This window comes from Pristiophorus japonicus, chromosome 2 (genome assembly GCF_044704955.1).
Source record: "Pristiophorus japonicus isolate sPriJap1 chromosome 2, sPriJap1.hap1, whole genome shotgun sequence".
NCBI lineage: Eukaryota > Metazoa > Chordata > Chondrichthyes > Pristiophoridae > Pristiophorus > Pristiophorus japonicus.
The window spans coordinates 181,023,222-181,046,087 of NC_091978.1; the positions used below are offsets into that span (position 1 = coordinate 181,023,222).

The 22,866-nt window shown below is 45.4% G+C and overlaps 1 protein-coding gene across 2 annotated transcripts in view; it reads left to right on the forward strand.

Moving 5' to 3' along the window:
- The window catches only part of arap2 (ArfGAP with RhoGAP domain, ankyrin repeat and PH domain 2), a 598,549-nt gene that overhangs the window by 264,850 nt on the left and 310,833 nt on the right, over positions 1-22,866 (forward strand). For both annotated transcript variants that reach the window (XM_070870551.1, XM_070870553.1), the window contains exons 13-14: positions 16,797-16,979; positions 20,766-20,940. In XM_070870551.1, coding sequence (XP_070726652.1) covers positions 16,797-16,979; positions 20,766-20,940 — 358 coding nt within the window. The remainder of the gene's footprint in view (positions 1-16,796; positions 16,980-20,765; positions 20,941-22,866) is intronic.

The following is a 22,866-nucleotide window of genomic DNA, read 5'->3' on the forward strand; positions in this document are numbered from 1 at the left end:
GAGAATTGCGATTTCTAAGATAGTCCGTTCTCCACCAGTTGCTCCTAAAAATCAGGCGCAAATCATGTGGAAACTTGGGCCCATAGTCTCAATAAGGGGCCGCCCATTTAAAACTGAGATGAGGAGGAATTTCTTCTCGGAAGGTTGTAAACCTATGGAATTCTCTACCTCAGACAGCTGTGGAGGCTGGGTCATTACATATATTTAAGGCGGATATAGACAGATCTTTGAGCGATAAGGGAATGAAGGGTTATGGGGAGCGGGCAGGGAAGTGGAGCTGAGTCCATGATCAGATCAGCCATGATCTTATTAAATGGCGGAGCAGGCTCGAGGGGCCAGGTGCCCTGCTCCTGCTCCTATTTCTTATGTTCCTATGTTCTTGTGTTCAGAGATCTGTGGACCTGTACTCCAAGGTCCCTCTGGTCCTCTACATTTCTCAGTATCCTACCATTTTTACTTCAAAATGTTAACAAAACACGATGTGGAATGTGTTTGAATAATTGTGATCTAATTCCTAGTAGGCATGGGCCCACACCACAAAATGGGCACTAATTCAGCATGATTTGACACTACATTAGACATAGTGTCACTCACATTCCAAGAACAGGTGATCAAAAATGCTTGAAACGAATGCAATTTCACACACTGGGTATTGTCCAACTAAACATCAAAGTCATATGACACTGCTTTCACAGTGTCAGCTTGTTGATAGGAATGTGCACATTTTAAAAATATACTTCAGAGTATGTTATTGAGGTGAATGGGAATAGGCTCACTGCGTTTTTGCTGCTGTCATATGAAAATGACATTTACACACTTCCTGTCATGTCTCCAAAGTTTCCCCTGGCCAAATACTGGTCAGAGGAACTGATATTAAGCCAACAAAGATTGAGGTGTACAATGAATGGAATTGCATTCATAGTTCTGCTTTCTGGAAGGCCATACAGAGCTGAACCTGGAATAAAACCTGTAATATGAATGGAAATACAGTGGGGCCGAAATTTAGCCGCGCTCCAGATGGGGCACACCTTCCGCTTTTAAATGTTTTGGGGTGGAGATACTGGAGAAATTCACCATTGTTTTTTTTTGGTCGGAGCGGTATTCCGGGCGGAAGTGCCCTTGCAGTTGGTGACTGTCCCGACCAGTCAGCGCCGTGCTGATGATGTCAGCGCGACGCAGACGTACCAGGTTGCACTGATTCGTCACAACGTCCCTCCCCTTCAGTTGAAGGGGAGAGCCGCTGTGAACTCTGCAAAGATTTTAGTTAGGTCCACTAGGCCACCAGGGAGGGTTTTAGCTGGGCCAGCAGCCTGGCACCCAAGAGGTGATGGCAGGCTGCATGTTGGCGGCCCAGTCAAACCCGTGGGCATAATTGTCGGCCTGATCTGGCAGTCGGCCGACAATCAAAAATAACATGGAGTCGCCGGCAGCGCGACCTCCCCTTTAAGGGTGGACGTGCCGCCTAACCACAGACAGCTCTTCGCTGGGGAAAGTGGTCAGTGGCATCGATTGCAACGCTCCCACGTGTGGGTCAAAATGGGGATTGCTGCCGGTCAGTAAGGGTCAACGCGTACCCAATGTGGCGGGAAAACGGGCAGTGCGGTTAACCGATCCCGTTGCTTTCGGCCCGGGGGCAATTTCGGCCCGGGGGTCCATCCGTCTGTCCCCAGTCGGTAAGGCCTCTCCGTTCCATTCCCGCCTATTAGAGGCAATAATGGAGCTTATAGAGAGGGGGGGGGGGGGTGCAATTTCGGCCCCAGTCTGTTTTACTGAAGCATCTAGAGGCCTTGCTGCCAATTCTGTTTTGCTTTACTGTTACATCATCTCTAAGTTTTTACATAATTTACTAGGAGCTAGTGGCTAAACTTTCCACGTCAGTGCCCTCGGTGTAGAGCATCGCCACTGGGAACACATTTTGGAAGCTGCATAATTTTCCAGTGAGGCTCTCCACTGGGAGTGGGAAAGCTGTATGTGTTTGCCTGAATAGGGGCTTATTATTCTGAGCAGGAAGCTGAGTCAGCACTTGCAATTTGGATGTGGCTCAAAAGTGTATAAAAGTCAACAGTATCTGCTGATGCACAGATTTGTCTTAAATGGAGTGTACCTAAACAGAGTGTAAAAATAGAAAATTTGGAGAAAGTGAGAATTTGGTGCAGGGAGAAGGAGGTCCCTGCTTCTTGCGTCCAATAGTTGTAGTGGTTTGTGTTACAGGTAAATATTTAATTTAATCTACCTATAACATAAACTAGATTAAGTAATTAGTTAAAAACTAAACTATAAGGTAAGTTAATTAAATACATAAGCTTTCATTTAATTAAATAAATAAAACCAGGATATATTTGGATGGCAATGCTGGTGGTATGCCACAACTGCAGCATGTGGGAGTTTGTGGAGAGCATCGTGATCCCAGACAACCTTACCTGCAGCAAGTGTAGCATCTCAAATAATGTCAGCTCAGAGTTTTGAGCTGGAGTCCGAGGTGCAGACATTGTGGGGTATTAGGGTCGGGGAGAGTTACCTGGACACTTTGATCCATGAGGCAGTTGCACCTTTTAGGTTAGGTAGTGGTACAGGATTGGTTAGTGCTCAGGGACAGGAGGGTGTGACTGCGACTCAGGCTGGTAAGGAGACCGCAGGTGCAGTGCTGGAGGAGCCTCAGCCTTTGCCCTTATCCAACAGGTACGAGGTTCTTGCTGCCTGTGTGGATGAGGGCAATGTCTGCAGGGTAGATGAGCAAACAGACCACGGCATCATGTACAGGAGGCCATTCAAGTAGGGGGAGTGAAAAGGAATGTTGTAGTGTTAGGAGGCAGTATTGTCAGGGGGATAGATGCTGTTTTCTGCAGCCGTGACTGGGAGTTTCACCTGGTGCCAAAGGTAAAGGATATCTCCTCGCAACTGGAGAAGAGCTTGGAGTGGGACGGGAACGATCCTGTTAGCGTGGTCCATGTAGGAACCAATGACAGGTAGAATTAGGAATTAAGTTCTGCTGAGAGAGTTTGAGCAGCTAGGGTTGAAATAGCACAGATAGAAATTCATAGGTTTGATCTAATAGCCATTACAGAGATGTGGTTGCAGAGTCACCATATTTGGGAACTAATTATTCAAAATACTTCACTTTTAGAAGAGATAGGGAGAATGGAAAGGGCGGGGGCAGGGGTGGTGGGGTAGGGTTAGCCCTGATAAAGGATGGGATAAAAACAGTAGAGAGCAAGGATCTTAGCTTAGCAAAACAAGACATAGAATCACTTTCGGTGGAGCTAAGAAACAAAAAGGGGCAGAAAACACTGTTGGGAGTCGTTTATAGGACCGCTAACAGAAGTTGTAGTGTTAGGCACACTATAAATCAGCAAATTAGAGGTGTATGTAACAAGGATAATACGGTAATCATGAGGATTTTAATCTTCATATAGACTGGGCAAACCAAATTTGCGGTAATAGTGCAGAGGATGAGTTCATGGAATGCATTCAAGATTATATTCTAGATCAGTATGTCAAGGAACTAACTTGGGAACAGATTATTTTAGATCTAGTATTGTGCAATGAGACAGGGTTAGTTAATAACCTTTGCAATAAAGGAGTCTCTGGGGAGCAGTGTTCATAATATGATGAGATTTAACGTTCAGTTTGAGTGTGATTTAGTTTAGATGAAACCAGAGTCTTAAAACAATCTACATAGATATGAGAGGCAAGTTGACTAAGGTAGATTGAGAAACTAGATTAAAAGATATGACCGTAGATAGGCAATGGCTAACATTTATAGAAATAATTCATAATTCACAACAAATATACATTCCCTTAAGGAATAAAAATCCCATGGGAAACATTGTCCAACTGTAGCTAACCAGAGAAGTTAAAGATGTATTAAATTAAAGGAAGAAGTTTATAATGTTGCCAAAAAGAATAGTAAGCATGAGGATTGGGATGATTTTAGAATTCAGCAAAGGAGGACTAAGAAATTGATAGAGAGAAAATAGAATATGAGCGTAAACTAGCAAGAGACATAAAAACAGATTGTAAAAGTTTCTCTAGGTATGTAAAAAGGAAGAGATTAGCAAAAGTAAATGTGGATTCCTTGGAGGCAGAAACAGGAGAAATTATAATGGGGAACAAGAAAATGACGGGGATATTAAATAATTATTTTGTATCTATCTTAAGGGACCGAAATGGAGCTCCGCCCCAAACGGAATGCACTTACCGACCTTTAAAATTTTTCTCGGCCTCAATCCACGGGACGGAGAGTCTGGCGAAATTCTGCACTTGGAAATTTTTTTCCGAGCGGGGTGGTGTTGCGGGTGCGGGGCAGAAATGGCCTTCGCTTGGATCGGCCACCATGCCCAGTCACCAGCACCACGCTGACGTCAGGGCAATGCGGACATCGCGCTGATGCGTCACAACGTCCTTCCCCTTCAGTTAAAGAGGAGGGCCGCTGTGAACTCTGCATATTTTTATGTTAGGTACACTGGGCCACTAGGGAGGGTTTCGGCCGGGCTAGCGACCTGGCTTTCGGCCGACAAATAAAATAACATGGCGTCTGTGGCAGTGTGTCCTCCCTTTTAAGGATGGACGCACCGTCCAGACACACACAGCTTCCCGCAGTGGAAAGCAGTCATTGGCACCGACCAGTGGCGGAGCCGTTCCCGCAGGGCAATTTCCCATGCGGTCGGTGGGTCGGTGGGGGTCCGTGTGTGCCCGACGGGGCGGCAGCATTATCGGAGCGGTAGCTATTACCGCTGGAAAACCCAGGTAGGGCAATTTCAAAAAAGGTCTTTACTCTGCATCGGCGAGACGGGAAGTCATTACCGACCCGTTTTCTTTTTTAAAAAGGGGCAATGTTTGCTCCTTCTTTCCAGAAATAGTGTGGAACCAAGGTACAGCATGCAGTTAGGAAAGCAAATGGTATGTTAGCCTTTATTACAAAAGGATTGGAGTATGAGCAAAGGGCCAGAATTGTCCCTTTCTATAGGCCTCTGGTCGCCTGAAAGTGCCGGCCACAGGTCGGTGCGGTCTGGCCGCCGAGTCTCCGCGGAGGGGCCGCCATTTTTTTAATTGTTCTTCCTCGGTTTTGGAGCGATGGGCGGAGCATTTCCTAACATTCTCCTGCCGTGACGTGCATGCGCTGACCCCTTACCGATTGGCGGCGACCCCCTTCCTGAAATTTCCCCGCAGGAAATTGCCTCTTTTAAAAATTGCCGTGCGGGAGCGGCGCTGCTGCCAGGTCGGTGCCATCAACAGTTTTTTGTCCGTGGCCTTTCTGTGCCTTGGCGGCGTGGCCGCCCTTAAAGGGGAGGTAGCGCTGTCGGTGACTCCATGTTTTTTTTGTCGGGCCGACAATTATGGCCATGAGTTTGGCAGGACCGCCAACAGGTGGCCTGGCAACCCCTCTTGGCCAAAACCCTCCCTAGTGGCCCAGTGTTTGCCCCTAAAATATAGCATGAAGCACTGAATTTCTCCGATTTAGCCGTCACATGCATTGGGGTGGCCATTACACTTCAAGAGCGGTAGGTGCGACTCGTGGGCAATTTCAGTCCCAAGAAGTCTTACTGTAATTATTTAGGGCTTTGGAGTGACTACACCTGGAGTATCACGTGTGATGTATGAATAAAGAATCTGACTAGATACTGTGAGCTCAAAGTAAAATGTGACTGTTATGTATCAAGAAAGAGTCAGACTGAACACTTATAGCTCAAAGTAAAGTGTGACCTTAGTCTTTTATTGCAGGTCTCCAGAGTGCCTCTCCAACCTGTGCGGCCTCCTTAAATACCTGTGCTCCCAAGGGATTATGGAATCCCTTGGGACTCCAGGGGATGACCCCACTGGTAGCTGTACAGAGTAAATACAAGTTTACATATATAACAACACTCCCACCACCCCGCCCCCCCCCAACCAAAGTCAACAGTGTAACTATTTACAAGGTGAGTCGATCTGGGTACTTTCATTCCCTGGTTGATCGTCTCGATGCAAATGCTGGTTTTGGTGAATTATTTGCTGGGCCCTCAATGAGCTGCTGTGCAGCTGGCCTTGCTGGGCTGCCTGGTGTGAGTCCTGCTGGGCTGCTGCAGGTGATGGGTTCTGCTTCATAGTCAACCGCAGTGCCGTTTGCCACTGGTATGTATGTTGGGGGATCAAAGAAGGTAGGGTCCAAAGTGGGTTGCTCAGGATAGTCCTTGAATCTGAGTTTGATTTGGTCCAAGTATTTCTGGTGAATGAGTCCATTTAAAAGTTTGACCCGAAACACCCTACTCCCCTCTTTGGCCACAACAGTGCCGGGAAGCCACTTGGGAACTTGTCCATAGTTCAACACAAATACAGGATCATAGATTTCAATTTCGCGTGACATATTTGCGCTATCATGATATGTACTTTGTTGAAGCCGCCTGCTCTCTACCTGTTCATGTGGATCAGGGTGAACTAACGAGAGCCTTGCCTTAAGTGCCCTTTTCATGAGCAGTTCAACAGGTGGAATTCCAGTGAGCGAGTGGGGTCTCATGTGGTAGCTAAGCAGAACTTGGGATAGGCGAGTCTGCAGTGAGCTTTCAGTTACCCTCTTCAAGCTCTGCCTGATGGTTTGGACTGCTCTCTCTGCCTGATGCTGGTTTGAACAGGGCAGATATAACATGTTTGATCCCATTACGGGTCATGAATTCTTTGAACTCGGCACTGGTGAAACATGGCCCATTGTTGCTCACAAGGACATCAGGCAGGCCGTGCGTGGCAAACATGGCCTGCAGGCTTTCAGTAGTGGCAGCAGACGTGCTTGCCGACATTATCTCACATTCAATCCATTTGGAGTACGCATCTACAACCACTAGGAACATTTTACCCAAAAATGGGCCTGCATAGTTGACATGGACCCTAGACTACGGTTTGGAGGGCCAAGACCATAAATTTAGTGGCGCCTCGCTGGGTGCATTGCTTAACTGCGAGCATGTGTTACATTTGTGCACGCGGAACACTTAAGTCCGCATCGATACCAGGCCACCGCACGTGGGATCTGCCTGTCACTTTCATCATTACCATGCCTGGGTGAGTGCTGTGGAGATCACTGATGAAAGTGTCCCTGCCTTTCTTGGGGACCACTACCCGATTATCCCACAGAAGGCAGTCTGGCTGTATAGACATTTTATCTTTACGCCGCTGGTATGGTTTTATCTCTTCCTGCATTTCCAATGGGACACTGGACCAACTCCCGTGAAGCACACAATTTTTTACTCGGGACAGTAAGGGGTCCTGGCTCGTCCAGGTTCTAATCTGTCGGGCTGTGACTGGTGATTGCTCACTCTCGAATGCTTCCATTACCGGACTAAATCTGCGGGCTGTGCCATTTCCACCCCATTGGTGGGTAATGGCAGCCTACTGAAAGCATCGGCACAGTATTCTGTGTCTTGCCTGCGGCGGATGGCTTAGTTGTATGCGGACAACGTGAGCGCCCATCTCTGGATGCGGGGTGATGCATTCGTATTTATCCCCTTACTTTCGGAATAAAGGGATATCAGTGGCTTATGGTCAGTTTTCAATTCAAATTTGAACCCAAACAAATATTGATGCTTTTTCTTTACCCCCATAAACACACCCTTATGGTTCTTTTTCAATCATGCTGTAGGCTCTCTCAGCCTTAGACAGACTTCTGGATGCATAAACAACTGGTTGCAATTTTCCAGATTCATTAGCTTGTTGCAATACAACCCGACCCCATACGACAATGCATCACATGCTAGTACCAAACCCTTACATGGATCATATAACACAAGCAATTTGTTTGAGCACAACAATTTTCTAGCTTTTACAAAGGCATTTTCTTGGCTTTTAACCCTACCCATTCATCTCCTTTACGCAGTAAGGCGTGCAGTGGTTCTAACAGTGTGCTGAGACCCGGTAAGAAGTTACCAAAGTAGTTCAGGAGTCCTAGAAACAACCGCAGCTCTGTCACGTTCTGTGGCCTCGGTGCGTTCTCGATTGCCTCCGTCTTCGAAGCAGTGGGCCTGCTGCTCTCTGCCGCAATTCTTCTCCCCAGGAACTCCACTCCAGGCGCCAGGAAAACGCACTTCGAGCATTTTAACCTGAGCCCCACACGGTTGAGTCGACTAAGAACCTCCTCCAGGTTCTGCAGATGCTCGACTGTGTCCTGACCTGTAACCAAGATGTCGTCCTGGAAGACCGACTTCAATAAGCTTTCCATGTTTCTCTGGAATATCGTCGCGGCTGATCAAATCCCGAACGGGCATCTGTTGTAAATGAAGAGACCTTTGTGCATGTTGATGCATGTGAGGCCCTTCGATAATTCCTCCAGCCCCTGCGTCATGTAGGCCGAGCTCAAGTCCAGCTTCGTGAGCGTTTTTCCTCCCGCCAGCGTCGCAAAAGTGTCGTCTGCCTTTGGTAGTGGGTATTGATCCTGCAGGGAGAAAAGATTGATAGTTACTTTGTAATCACCACAGATTCTGACAGTGCCGTCACCCTTGAGGACTGGGACAATCGGACTGGCCCACTCGTTGAATTCGATCGGCGAAATGATGCCCTCTCGTTGCAGCCGGTCCTGCTCGATCTCCACCCTCTCATCATGTACAGTACTGCTCTCGCCTTGTGACGGATGGGTCAAACCCCCGGAATCACATGGATCTGCACTTTTGCTCCTTGGAACTTCCCGATATCTGGTTCGTACAGCGAGGGAAACTTGTTTAAGATCTAGGCACACAAAGTGTCATCAACGGACGAGAGTGCTCGGACGTCGTCCCAGTTCCAGCGTATCTTTCCCAGCCAGCTCCTGCCGAGCAGCGTGGGACCATCGCCTGGTACCACACAAAGTGGTAGCTTGTGAGAGGGATGGAGTACAAAAGCAGGGAGGTCCTGCTGCAACTGTATAGGGTATTGGTAAGGCCGCACCTGGAGTTTTGGTCACCTTACTTAAGGAAGGATATACTGGCTTTGGAGGGGGTACAGAGACGATTCACTAGGCTGATTCCGGAGATGAGGGGGTTACCTTATGATGATAGATTGAGTAGACTGGGTCTTTACTCGTTGGAGTTCAGAAGGATGAGGGGTGATCTTATAGAAACATTTAAAATAATGAAAGGGATAGACAAGATAGAGGCGGAGAGGTTGTTTCCACTGGTCGGGGAGACTAGAACTAGGGGGCACAGCCTCAAAATACGGGGGAGCCAATTTAAAACCGAGTTGAGAAGGAATTTCTCCTCCCAGAGCGTTGTGAATCTGTGGAATTCTCTGCCCAAGGAAGCAGTTGAGGCGAGCTCATTGAATGTATTCAAGTCACAGATGGATAGATTTTTAACCAATAAGGGAATTAAGGGTTACAGGGAGCGGGCGGGTAAGTGGAGCTGAGTCCACGGCCAGATCAGCTATGATCTTGTTGAATGGCGGAGCAGGCTAGAGGGGCTAGATGGCCTACTCCTGTTCCTAATTCTTATGTTCTTATGTTGTGCACCGCTCCATCGTAGAAGACTTTTACAGTAGCACTGCTGATTACGGGAATCAGTTCCTTTTGTGTAAGTTCTCAGTTTAGTGCGAATGGGAGTCAGGACTGGCCTTGAGGCCTTGCTGCACCACAATTTATCGAAAGTCTTTTTGCTCATAATGGACTGGCTCGCACCCGTGTCCTACTCCATTGACACCGGGAGTCCATTTAATTCAACCTTCAGCATTATCAGGGGACACTTTGTGATAAATGTGTGCACCTCATATACCTCTACCTCCTCGGTCTGAGGCTCTGGTTCGTCGTGATCTGCCGTGGATCTGTCCTCCTCTGCAACATGGTGGTTTGCAGGATTAGCAGGGTTTGCAGCTCGCCTGCACATACGTTGGAGGTTTCCGATTGTTCCACAGCCTTTGCAAACGTACCCTTTGAAGCGGCATGAATGGAAATGATGATCACCCCCGCGGCGCCAACAAGGTGTTAATGGCCTTGCATTCCTCACCCTTGATGGTGGACTCTGAGACATCTGCGGACGTGCAGCTGATGTCATGTGGGGCCTGCCCTGTACATTGCGATTTGAAAGCAACATCACTTTGTTCACAGTACTTGTTGCAGCACTCGTGTGCTGAGAGATTTTCTTAGTATTATCACTGGTGGCAATGAATGCCTGGGCTATCGCTATGGCTTTACTCAAGTTTGGGGTCTCTACAGTCAAAAGTTTGCGAAGTATCACTTCATGGCCAATGCCAAGTACGAAGAAGTCCCTGAGCATGTGCTCTAAATGTCCTTCAAATTCGCAATGTCCTGCAAGGCATCTTAGCTCGGCGACATAACTCGCCACTCCTGGCTTTCAGACCTTTTATACATATAGAACCGGTATCTCGCCATCAGAACGGTTTCCTTTGGGTTCAGATACTCCCGGACCAGTGTGCACAAATCATCGTACAATTTCTCTGTGGGTTTCACTGGAACCAGAACATTTTTCATGAGGCCATACATTGGTGCCCTACAGATAGTGAGGAGAATCGCCCTTCGTTTGGCAGCGTTCGTTTCTCCTTCCAGCTCGTTGGTCACGAAGTATTGGTCGAGTCGCTCAACGAAGGTTTCCCAATCATCTCCCTCCGAAGATTTCTCCAGGATACCCACTGTTCTCTGCATCGTTGAGTTCGTCATCTGTATCTCGTCACCAGTTGTTATGTATGAATAAAGAGTCTGATGAGATACTGTGAGCTCAAAGTAAAGTGTGACCGTAGTCTTTTATTGCAGGTCTCCAGAGTGCCTTTTCAGCCTGTGAGGCCTCCTTAAATACCAGTGCTCCCAAGGGATTATGGGATCCCTTGGGACTCCAGGGGATGAGCCCCCTGGTGGCTACACAAGGTATTTACAGGTTTACATATATAACACCAGGTTTGGTCTCCTTACCTAAGGAAGGAGATACTTGCCTTAGAGGGCGTGTAACAAAGATTCAACAGACTGATTCCTGGAATGGCCGGATTGTCATATGAGGAGAGATTGAGAGACTAGGCTTACATTGCGGAGAGTTTAGAAGAATGAGAGGTGAGCTAATTGAAACATACAAAATTCTTTCTGGGCTTGACAGGGTAGATGCTGTGAGGCTGGCTGGGGAGTGTAGAACTAGGGGTCACAGTTTCAGAATAAAGGGTCAGCGAATTGGGACTGAGATGAGGATAAATTTCTTCACTCAAAGGGTTGTGACACTTTGGAATTCTCTAAGTCAGATGGCTGTGGATGCTCAGTCATTGAGTATGTTCAAGACAGAGATTGATAGATTTTCATCTATTAAGGGAATCAAGGTATATGGGGATAATGTGGAAAGGTAGAGTTGAGGTAGAAGATCAGCCATGGGGCCTGAAATTTATCGACATACTACCCATTTACCTCCCAAAAATGAAATTTTGGTGAAAAAACACCTACATTCCGCCGACAGACTGCTCGGCGGAATATTCATCACTGACATACCGCCGAGCGGTATGCACACCATGCTGAACCACCCGCACACTGCTCAAAAAGTCCGATTTTCATGGCATACAACCGACATACCGCCAGAGCTGCATCCTGTCCTGGAAAAGGTGGTTTTACGCAATGTTAAGTGGCGGGAATGGGCTGCAGTGCTCGGAGCCGCAATTTTGAAATCGGGAACAGTCAGCTAAAGCAGCACCTCTGTATTTCTGAGGTGAACAGTGACTTTACAGTGGAAAAGGTATTTTTATTGGTACTGAGTAAATTATTAAGATCAAAGGAATGTTAGTTTTTTTTTCATTGAAAAATCTTCTGGAGATTTAAAAAAAATGGGGCTGTACTATCTCAGCCTGTATTGCTGACTATCTGATGGGAGAAGGTTTATTGAGCAGAGTTATCAGTGTAATGGAGGAGGAGGAGGCCTTACTCCCAAAGGATTTTCAGGGAGAAGCGCTCATACTTGGACCTGACCGATCGACAGTGCGTTCGAAGGATGCGCTTCCGAAAAGAGGTGATCACTGAGATTTGCCAGCTCATTAAGGCAGACTTGTGACGCAGTATGACCAACATTACTGCACTCTCTGTGGAGATGAAGGTGACTGCGGCACTTTCCTTTTATGCATGCGGCTCTATTCAGGCATCAGCTGGGGACACATGCTGTATTTCTCAGTACGCTACTCATTGCTGCATTTGACAGGTAACCGAAGCACTGTATGCACGCCGGATCGAATTTATAAACTTCCCAATGACCAGGGAGGCACAGAGTGACAGGGCTTTGGGATTTGCACGCATTGTCGGCTTTCCCAAGGTGCAGGGCACTGTTGACTGTACCCATATTACCCTGCGAGCACCATTACAGGAGGCGGAAGTGTACCGAAACCGTAAGGGATTCCACTCCCTCAATATGCAGCTCGTCTGCGACCATACACAGTGCACAATGGCAGTGAATGCCAACTTTCCAGGGAGAATCCACAATGCGCACATCTTGCATGAGAGCACTGTGTCTGCCCTGTTCAAGTCTGAGCCACAAGGTAAATGCTGGATGTGGGGGACAAAGGGTACGGCCTTGCCACCTGGCTCTTAACTCTCCTGTGGAACCCTCACACACAACCCGAGCAACGATACAATAAGAGCCATATAGCCTCACGTAATGTTATCGAAAAGACACTCGGAGTGCTGAAGCAGCACTTTCAATGCTTGGACCACTCGGGAGGCAGGCTGCAATACCACCCTGAGCAGGATGCCCAGTTCAGTAGTGTGCTGCCTGTTGCATAATTTAGCAATCATGCGGGGATAGAAATTGCCACAGGGGACTGCGGGACCACCTGAGGAGAGAGTGCAGGAGAGAGAGGAGGAAAATGAACGGGGGGAGGATCGACTAGGCTTATTATATTCACTGGAATTTAGAAGAATGAAAGGGGATGTCATAGAAACATATAAAATTCTGATGGGATTGGACAGGTTAGATGCAGGAAGAATGTTCCCGATGTTGGGGAAGTCCAGAACCAGGGGTCACAGCCTCAGGATAAGGGGTAAGCCATTTAGGACTGAGATGAGGAGAAACTTCTTCACTCAGGGAGTTGTGAACCTGTGGAATTCCCTACCACAGAAAGTTGTTGAGGCCAGTTCGGTATATATATTCAAAAAGGAGTTGGATGTGATCCTTACGGCTAAAGAGATCAAGTGGTATGGAGAGAAAGCAGGAATGGGGTACTGAAGTTGCATGATCAGCCATGATCTTATTGAATGGCGGTGCAGGCTCGAAGGGCCGAATGGCCTGCTCCTGCACCTATTTTCTATGTTTCTATTACCTTCACAGACAGACAGACAATACATATATGCATTGCGTTACATGCCCCCAACATTGCAGTACATCACATGAGGCCAACATTACAGTGCGATAAACTTACATTACATGAGGCCAACATTACAGTTACAGTTACATTACATGACATGACAGGACCGCAACACAGACCGGGGATTGTATTCAACTTACTATCCTGTGTGAGTGGGTCAGCTCCAATGCCGGTGGCGGCATGGTTGCTATCTCCAACCAGGGATATGGCACGGTTCTCTATTTCCGTCAATGATTCTTGTGTTGTGGGTCCTCCCCGCCTTACGCCGCTGATCTGCTATTGCAGATGTCTTCTGCAGAAAGTGAGGTAAATGAAAGTAAAAATCTTCAATCCATTTAACATCGCAGACACGCAGGTTCACACACACACACACACACACACACACACACACACACACAGCGTTGATCCTCTTGTCATTGCCTGAATGGACAAATACATCGCCATAACCTTAAGATAAATAACATCATCCGTGTGACATGGAACCTACATTTACATTGTACATGACACATGGGCCGGTGCATAAATAAATTCATTACTTATTTTTGCTACCCTCTGAGGGCACCTTTCCCCGGTGCATACAATGGTATTTGTGGAGCGCGCAGCCTCCCTGATCTCATTCCATATCCTATTGTACTCCTTTGTGGTGGGAGGGGGAGGAGGGCTTTCCATGACCTCCCTTCGTTAGCTCGGAGTATGTCTCCGTAATAGTCTCCAGCAGGGCAGGTAACTCCACCTCGTCGAAGGCGGGCGCCCTCAACCTCCCGTCCTTCTCGATGGTCCTGCGCTTCGACTTTTTTTTGAGCATTTTCATTATATTTATATTGTCATGATTTTTGATTTGTAAAATATGTCTTATTATTGGTGATAGTGTAAACTTATTATTTGCTATGAATATTTTTTAACTCTGCAAGGTGTATTTGGATTTCCAGAAGGCATTCGATAAGGTGCCACATTTTGAAACTATGCCCCCTAGTTCTAGATCCCCCACGAGGGGAAACATCCTCTCTGCATCTACCCTGTCAAGCCCCCTCAGAATCTTATACATTTCAATAAGATCACCTCTAAATCCCCTAAACTCCAAGGAGTATAGGCATTCGACCAAGGTGCTATATAAAATGTTACTGCACAAGATAAAAGTTCACATGGTTGGGGGTAATATATTAGCACGGATAGAGGATTGGCTAACTAACAGAAAACAGAGAGTCAGGATAAATGAGTCATTTTCAGGTTGGCAAACTTTAACGCATGAGGTGCCGCAGGGATCGGTTCTGGGGCCTCACCTTTTACAATCTATATTAATGATTTGGATGAAGGGACCGAGTGTAATGTAGCCAAGTTTGCTGATGATACAAAGATGGGTAGGAAAGCAAATTGTGAGGTGGACACAAAAAAATCTGCTAAGGGATATAGACAGGCTAAGTGTGTGTGCATAAATTTGGCAGATGGAGTATAATGTGGGAAAATGTGAGGTTATCCACTTTGGCAGCAATAATAGAAAAGCAAATTATAATTTAAACGGAGAAAAATTGCAAAGTGCTGCAGTACAGTGAGACCTGGGTCATTGAATATATTTAAGGCAGAGGTAGACAGATTTTTGAGCGATAAGGGAGTAAAGGGTTATGGGGAGCGGGCAGGGAAGTGGAGCTGAGTCAATGATCAGATCAGCCATGACCTTATTAAATGGTGGAGCAGGCTCGAGGGGGTCAAATGGCCTACTCCTGCTCCTATTTCTTATGTTCTTATGTTATTAAATCAACTGAACCTCAACTAGCTTGCTGCTCCTTCTCACTCTCTCTCTCTCTCCCTCGACTTCAACTCATTGTGCATGCAAGGGTGACCTCTGCCCTCCGAAGTCACGGGTCAAAATCTTCTCTGAAAAAATGTTTTAAATTGCGCATGCGCAGTTCAGTGCCGTACCTGCATCTATTTCTTATGTTGTTACCAATGTTCCCCCTAAAGTGCATGGGCATGCGGCCTTGCATCAATCTGGAGGGCCCATGCAGGATGCTCATAAACTGCTACCGCTGGTAGATACCACACTTATTTAAAGAGAGCATGCATGAAAAAACATTAGAGTGAACATTGGTTCTTAACAAGTTTTTGACAAGTGCACTTGCATGATGGCTTTGTAGGTATGTGTGAAGTGTGCTAAATTGTCTCTCACGGGATAGTCCAAGGATTGTTGCCTGGTCCGTGTTGCATAACAACAACTTGCATCTTTAATGTAGAAAAACGTCCCCAGGTGCTTCACAGGAGCATTATCAAACAAAATTTGACACTGAGAAGCCATTGCAGCTGATTCTCTGGCTACGATTGGATAGTTAAAAATGGAACCAGGCAAGTGCAGACCCACGCAACTGGACATCGGAGGAGAGGTGTTGGACGAGGATGGTGTGGTCAACCGTGTCAAAGGCTGCAGACAGACCGAGAAGGATGAGGAGAGGGATAGTTAGACACGGCCACAGTCACAAAGGATGTCATTTATGACTTTTATAAGAGTCGTTTCGGTTCTGTGGTAGGGACGGATACCTGCTTGGATGAATTTAAACATGGAGTTTCAGGAAAAATGAGCACAGATTTGAGCACCAATCTCAGTTGTTGGAACATTAGAGCTGACTTCTGCGTTCCCTGAATGGGAAATTTATCCAGGATTCCTGATCCTGATATTCTGTGACTCAGCTAGAGTTATTCTTATGTAGATCTTTGGTCTAGAAGAAGGCTTGATTCCAATTTCCACAAATCTCTTGTTCACACTGCCCTAGTGCACAAGGAAAATGGCCTTTTGAGGAAGATGCTGCTGCCCATGGTTCTGCAGCCATAGGACCAATTGTATTGACCTGCACTCCCATCTGGAAGTGCAGATCAGGAAGTTACAGACATGCTCTTCACAGTTTCCGAATGGACTGAAAATCATGAGAAGAATATGAAAGATTTTCCCACATGTGCTCCTGCAGACAAGGCCCCAGCAGCAATATGCAGTTGTGAAATTGGCTTTTAGATCTGATCACCAGTCTAGGGAGAGGAAAGTTAAGTGGCAAAAAAATCAGAGGAATGGTTGCAAACATAGAATCAAAAAGTTAAGCAGTTGTATCAAAACTTAAATCTTTCTCATTTAGTACATGGCAGCTTTAAGAGTTCTATTGTTGACCTGTCTTTTTAAAGTTTTTCAAAAAACAGCTGACATTTTTGAAATTACTGGGCGGAACTTTCAACTTTGGCATATACATAAAATGGACGATATCAGATTGGCTGCCCATTGCACATCCCGCATTAAAGTCAAACCAGAAGAAAATCGGGCGAGCATGTATAACGGGCGACAAACCTGATATCGATCATTTTACGCCCCCTGCCAAAGTTCAAAGTTCCAGCAACTATATTACTTGCAAATTAGAGCAGGTCAACTTACAAACACCAGCTCTACAATATTTTACAGCTAAAATGTTTTATAAATGCAAAGTTAAAAGTTGAAATTAAAAGGAAATAAAAATGTTTGTGCCAACATTTAATTGCTGTGTCTCTTGGTTGAATTGCAGCTTTTCATTGTGGTGGGAAATAAAACAGCCAACATTTTTTGGGCAGCCAATCTCCAAGCAGGTGAGGAACTGGACATGGATGCTCCACCAAACTATCGACTTGAATTCATCATTCAAAAATACAAAGAAGGAAAATTTCGAAAAACCCTGTCATCTTTTCTAAACCAGGAAGACCTAAATAAGGTAATGCAAATTCTTCTCAAAACCAGTTCTGCATTACCTGATGTTTAGTGAGATGGTCTCTTGATAATTATGGGCTAGAATTTTACCGACTTTGTGACCGGGTTTTGGCCGCGATTTGACCCTTGGCGACGAAAACCCGGCCGGTCAGATCTTTGGGCTACATTTTTGTGACGCCGCTTCCACGTACCGCCGGGGAGAGGAGCGCCGACGTGGAACTCCGCAAATAGTGTTTGCAATCGATTTTTGGCTCTCTCGGGACCCGTATTCTGCACCCAGAATACCGACAGGGTCAAACCTGTGTTGCAACCCTGCCAGCAGCGGTAAGTACCTGCAAAAAAGGTAAGTTAAAGTTTTTATTAAATTATTTTTCAGCGATTTAGTCGGTCAGGGTTTTCTGAATGTTTTCTGAATGTTTTTTTGTTGCAATTTTTTGTTTTTTGATTTCCCACTCCCCCGCCTCACAGCGCTATTGGTCCCAGATTAAAGTTGCGGAAATTCACGGTTTGCGGCGTGAATCCTCGTGCAACATTGATTTTTACCGAAAGGCCGAAAAGCGGGCCTAAAAACGGTAGCACAGCGAAAGCAGTAATTTTAGTGTAAAACTACCGTTTTCGCCGAAATTCTAGCCCTAGGTGTTTACTTCTTCGGTAAATACATTGAATTTTTTTAAAATGTTGTTTTGTGTAAAAATGATCAGCAAAATTACAAGTTTTCTATGTACCTATTTATACACCTGATTTGTTGCAAGACAAACTAACACTGGCTCTTTCATCAGCATAAGCTGGTATTTTCTCAAATATGACGGTCTCTTTCTTACACAGCAAGATGTGTGTTAGCCCTACACTTGTACCTGTAAGTGAATTGTCAGGTTTTTATCCTCTGTATAAATTCATTTTCTCTGTTTCTCATTACGTTTAAAGTCTGGAGGCGATATTTTCAAAGTCATTCTCATTCAACGCTACAAAACTTCTAGGAGCTAATCTTGGCTTCTACTTTTCAAGAGCTTTTTGGTTTTCCACTAGCCCTAAAACTATTATACATGAGAATGCTTCGATAAGGATTGACAGTTGGCAAGGGTCTGCAACATGGTAAATGTAGCATGACACATTCTGTCTCAATTAGTGAGCAGAAGCCACATAACCCAAGTTGCACCAGATATTTTGTGCCAAAACCAAGATGATGAAATCAAGCCATTTGGTATGCGTGCAACTTAGAGGTTTCAGTTCAGAAGCAAGTTACCTTCCTTTCATAATCATTGCTTGCTATTGGATGGATTCAGTTTGGGTATTATCCCAAAAAGTAAGTTTGCTATGTCACACTGATCAGCTTCCCTCAACAACTGATACAAAGAGATGTGTCTCAGAGCAGCTCTGGGAACCAAATCGGGTTGTTTTATTATTGTACATTTAAAACAAAAATAATTATGGAAGAAAGGTGAAAAATGGTTCAGCTTTTTATACCCATCCAGATAGAGTAAGTTTTTTCTTGTTACAATGAATATGCTTTAAGATCTCATTGTTGAACCCTCTACGAGACGATTAAAAAGCAAAATACTGCCGATGCCGGAAATCTGAAACAAAAATATTATGCTGGAAGTACACAGTTTGTCAGTCAGTGTCTGTGAATAGAGGACAGAAGTTAATTTTTCAGGAATGGGTCCTTCTTCAAAGCTGGGAAATAAGCAGGCAGGCAAATTAATACAAGATCAGAGTGAGTGCAAGAAACTCCCACAGTCAGAAGTGTAGCTGGGAAAAAAATCTGGCTGATCGCCTGAGTAGCATTGGAACAGTGTGTTTAACGTACCCTACAAAAAAACAGGAAAGCAGTGACAGGATCGGTCCAAGTCAGCATGGATTTATGAAAGGGAAATCATGCTTGACAAATCTAGAATTTTTTGAGGATGTAACTAGTAGAGTGGACAAGGGAGAACCAGTGGATGTGGTGTATTTGGACTTCCAAAAGGCTTTTGACAAGGTCCCACACAAGAGATTGGTGTGCAAAATTAAAGCACATGGTATTGGGGGTAATGTATTGACGTGGATAGAGAACTGGTTGGCAGACAGGAAGCAGAGTGTCGGGATAAACGGATCCTTCTCAGAATGGCAGGCAATGACTAGTGGGGTGCTGCAGGGCTCAGTGCTGGGACACCAGCTATTTACAATATAGATCAATGATTTAGATGAAGGAATTGAGTCTAATATCTCCAAGTTTGCAGATGACACTAAACTGGGTGGCAGTGTGAGCTGTGAGGAGGATGCTTAGAGGCTGCAGGGTGATTAGACAGGTTAGGTGAGTGGGCAAATGCATGGCAGATGCAGTATAATGTGGATAAATGTGAGGTTATCCACTTTGGGGCCAAAACACGAAGGCAGAATATTATCTGAATGGCGGCAGATTAGGAAAAGGAGAGGTGCAACGAGACCTGGGTGTCATGGTACATCAGTCATTGAAAGTTGGCATGCAGGTACAGCAGGCGGTGAAGAAGGCAAATGGCATGTTGGCCTTCTTAGCCAGGGGATTTGAGTATAGGAGCAAGGAGGTCTTACTGCAGTTGTACAGGACCTTGGTGAGGCCTCAGCTGGAGTATTGTGTTCAGTTTTGGTCTCCTAACTTGAGGAAGAACATTCTTGCTATTGAGGGACTGCAGCGAAGGTTCCCCAGACTGATTCCCAGGATGGCAGGACAGACCTATGAGGAGAGAATGGATCGACTGGGCTTGTATTCACTGGAATTTGGAAGGATGAGAGGGAATCTCATAGGAACATATAAAATTCTGTCGGGACTGGACAGGTTAGATGCAGGAAGAATGTTCCTGATGGGGAAGTCCAGAACCAGGGGTCACAGTTGAAGGATAAGGGGTAAGCCATTTAGAACTGAGATGAGCAGAAACGTCTTCACTCAGAGAGGTGTTGGCCTGTGGAATTCTCTACCGCAGAGTTATTGATGCCAGTTCGTTGGATATATTCAAGTGGGCATTAGATATGGCCCTTATGGCTAAAAGGATCAAGGGGTATGGAGAGAAAGCAGGAAAGAGGTACTTAGGTGAATGATCAGCCATGATCTTGAATGGTGGTGCAGGCTGGAAGGGCCGAATGGCCTACTCCTGCACCTATTTTCTATGTTTCTATATTGACACCTATAATCTGGAGGAATTGAATTAAGTTCAAGGAGAAGTTGCTCAAAATGAGAAGAAGTTCAGCCAGGTGAAGAAGGGTGACAGTGATGGTTGGGACTGGTTGGGCCAATGTTTCAATATGTCTGTCCAGTTCTTTTTTTTATTTTGAAGAAGGGTCTGCATCCGAAACAGTAACTTATCTGCTCTCTCCGTGGCCACTGATTGACCTGCTGTGTTTGAAGCATTTTCTGCTTCTGCTGGATGACTGTAGTTATAACAAAAGCTGGATGGCTGCCTGTGTGGAGCACTTATGTGAACGGGAATTGGCTTCTGACCTGAAATCTTAAAATTGTAGGTATTCCATTGCATTGGCTACCTCATCTCACTGTACGCTGAGTGTACCTACTTTATTTTTGAAACATGCATTTCTTCTCAGTCAGCAGAAGTATACATTTCCTCTCCATCTGAGTATATCTGTTGTGCTGGATAAAACTGGCGTTATGAATGCTGTGCATTGAGCTTGTGCTTCGAGCTCTGGTTGAAAGATGATGTTGTATTTTGTTGTGTAGAGGTGATCTGCAAGTACTTTTGATAACTTTTCCTGTAATTATGTCATTCCATTCCATGCTTCACTTCACTGTAATGTGTTCCGTCTTTTTGTGCGCATATAGGCATTATGTCAAGCAGTCGTGAAAGAAGATATCTTGGAGACTATGTCACTTGTTTTCAGTGGAGCAGATGTCATGTGTGCAACAGGAGAAGCTACTCACTCTACCCCTTACCTGTTGGCACAGAAAGCTGGTCAACGGTTACAAATGGAGTTTCTGTTTCATAATAAACTCTCAGGTAAAACTTTGTTATATTTGAAGGCTGTAACCAGACTGTACTTTGAGAGCTACCAAATAATTTTCAGAACTCTCCATGAAATTGATTTTATGAATATTTTTGGTTAACAATTTTATTGTTTATGAATAGATTAAATAGAACAAATTTGAATGTTCATACGAGCTTTTAAAATGGAAAATGTAATGATAGACCTCAAGAGACATCGACAAGCTGGTGGAATGGGCAGACACATGGTAGATTAAATTTATCACACAAAAGTGCAAAGTGATATATTTTGGTTGAAAGAATGAGGAGAGGAAATATAAACTAAAGGGTACAATCCTAAAGGGGGTACATGAACAGAGAGACATGGGGGTATATGTGCACAAATCACTGAAGGTGGCAGGGTAGGTTGAGAAAGCAGTTAAAAAAGCTTGTGGGATCCTGGGCTTCATGAGTAGAGGCATAGAGTACAAAAGCATGGCTATTGTTATGAACCTTTATAAAACACTGGTTCGGTCTCAACTGGAGTATTGCGTCCAATTCTGGGCATCGCACATTAGGAAGGATGTGAAGACCTTAGAGAGGGTGTAGAAAAGATTTACAAGAATGATTCCAGGGATGAGGGACTTCAGTTACATGAATAGACTGGAGAAGCTGGGGTTGTTCTCCTTGGAGCAAAGAAGGTTCAGTGGAGATTTGATAGAGGTGTTCAAAATCATGAGGGTTTCTGACAGAGCAGATAGAGAGAAGCTGTTCCCATTGGGAGAAGAGTCAAGGACCAGAGGTCGCATATTTAAGGTGATTGGCAAAAGAACCAAAGGCGACATAAGAAAAAACTTATTTACACAGCGAGTGGTTAGGATCTGGAATGCACTGCCCTGAAAGGGTGGTGGAGGCAGACTCACTGATTTCAAAAGGAAGTTGGATAAGTACCTGAAAGAAAATAAAAGTCAGGGCTACAGGGAAAAGGTGGGGGAGTGGAACTAGCTGAGGTGCTCTTGCAGAGAGCCGGCACGGGCTCAACGGACCAAATGGCCGCCTTCTGTGCTGTAACCATTCTATGATTCTATGAAAATATAGACCTAGAAGAGGCCTCTGTACTCGCCAAGCTTGTTTCTTCCAACGGATCTTGTGTAATTTGCAGTCATTGAGCTTTCCATAACCTTTGAAGGAGTGATAAGTAGACCTACCAAGTAACTAAATCTCTGAAGGCAACTGTCGAATTGATTGCTTTTGTTAATAGGAATGCATTGCCTGTACTTTTTGACTGCACTGAGGGAAAAGCCACATTTCCTTGTACAAAACAGAAACTGAGCACCTCTGGGCCTTCAGCTACTGATCATTGTTTTTTTGAAACCAAAATGTTCCCGGGTAACTTGAAGCAACATCTACATCTTTCCTGCATTCTATCAAAACAGCCTATAAAGTATGAAAACAAATTAATTGTTGTGCTTAATCATAAATGCATGGTTTTGGGAGGGGTGGAGTGTATATGTTGTGATACACAAGATATCACAATTGTGTGGGACAGGCTGGATGGACCAGATGGTCATTACCTGTCCGTCATTGTTCGTATGTTCGTATGTACTATTCCTGAGCTGGTGTTCTCATACCTGCAAGAGAGGACGGACCTAGATTGGTTGGTGAGGAGCTTGGCCCTGTGCCAACCAGTGTTTTCCTGTGCAGAAGTATTCTCTGTGGAGTCGGGGATCTTTGATAACCCAAACTGTAAAATCTCGAAACGTAGGGAAAGGAGGGGGTAGAAATTGCCCCCAGCCCAAAATGGGACGCACGCACCCCATTTCAATGGTTTTTACCGCAGTTGTGGTTGAGGTCACCTCTTGAGCGAAATACGCTTTTTGTTGTGTTTTTAAAAATTCAGATCCAGAAGTCACTCTTAATGGAGGCGGCGGATATGTGGTGGTGGCAACACCTGAGGCGCGG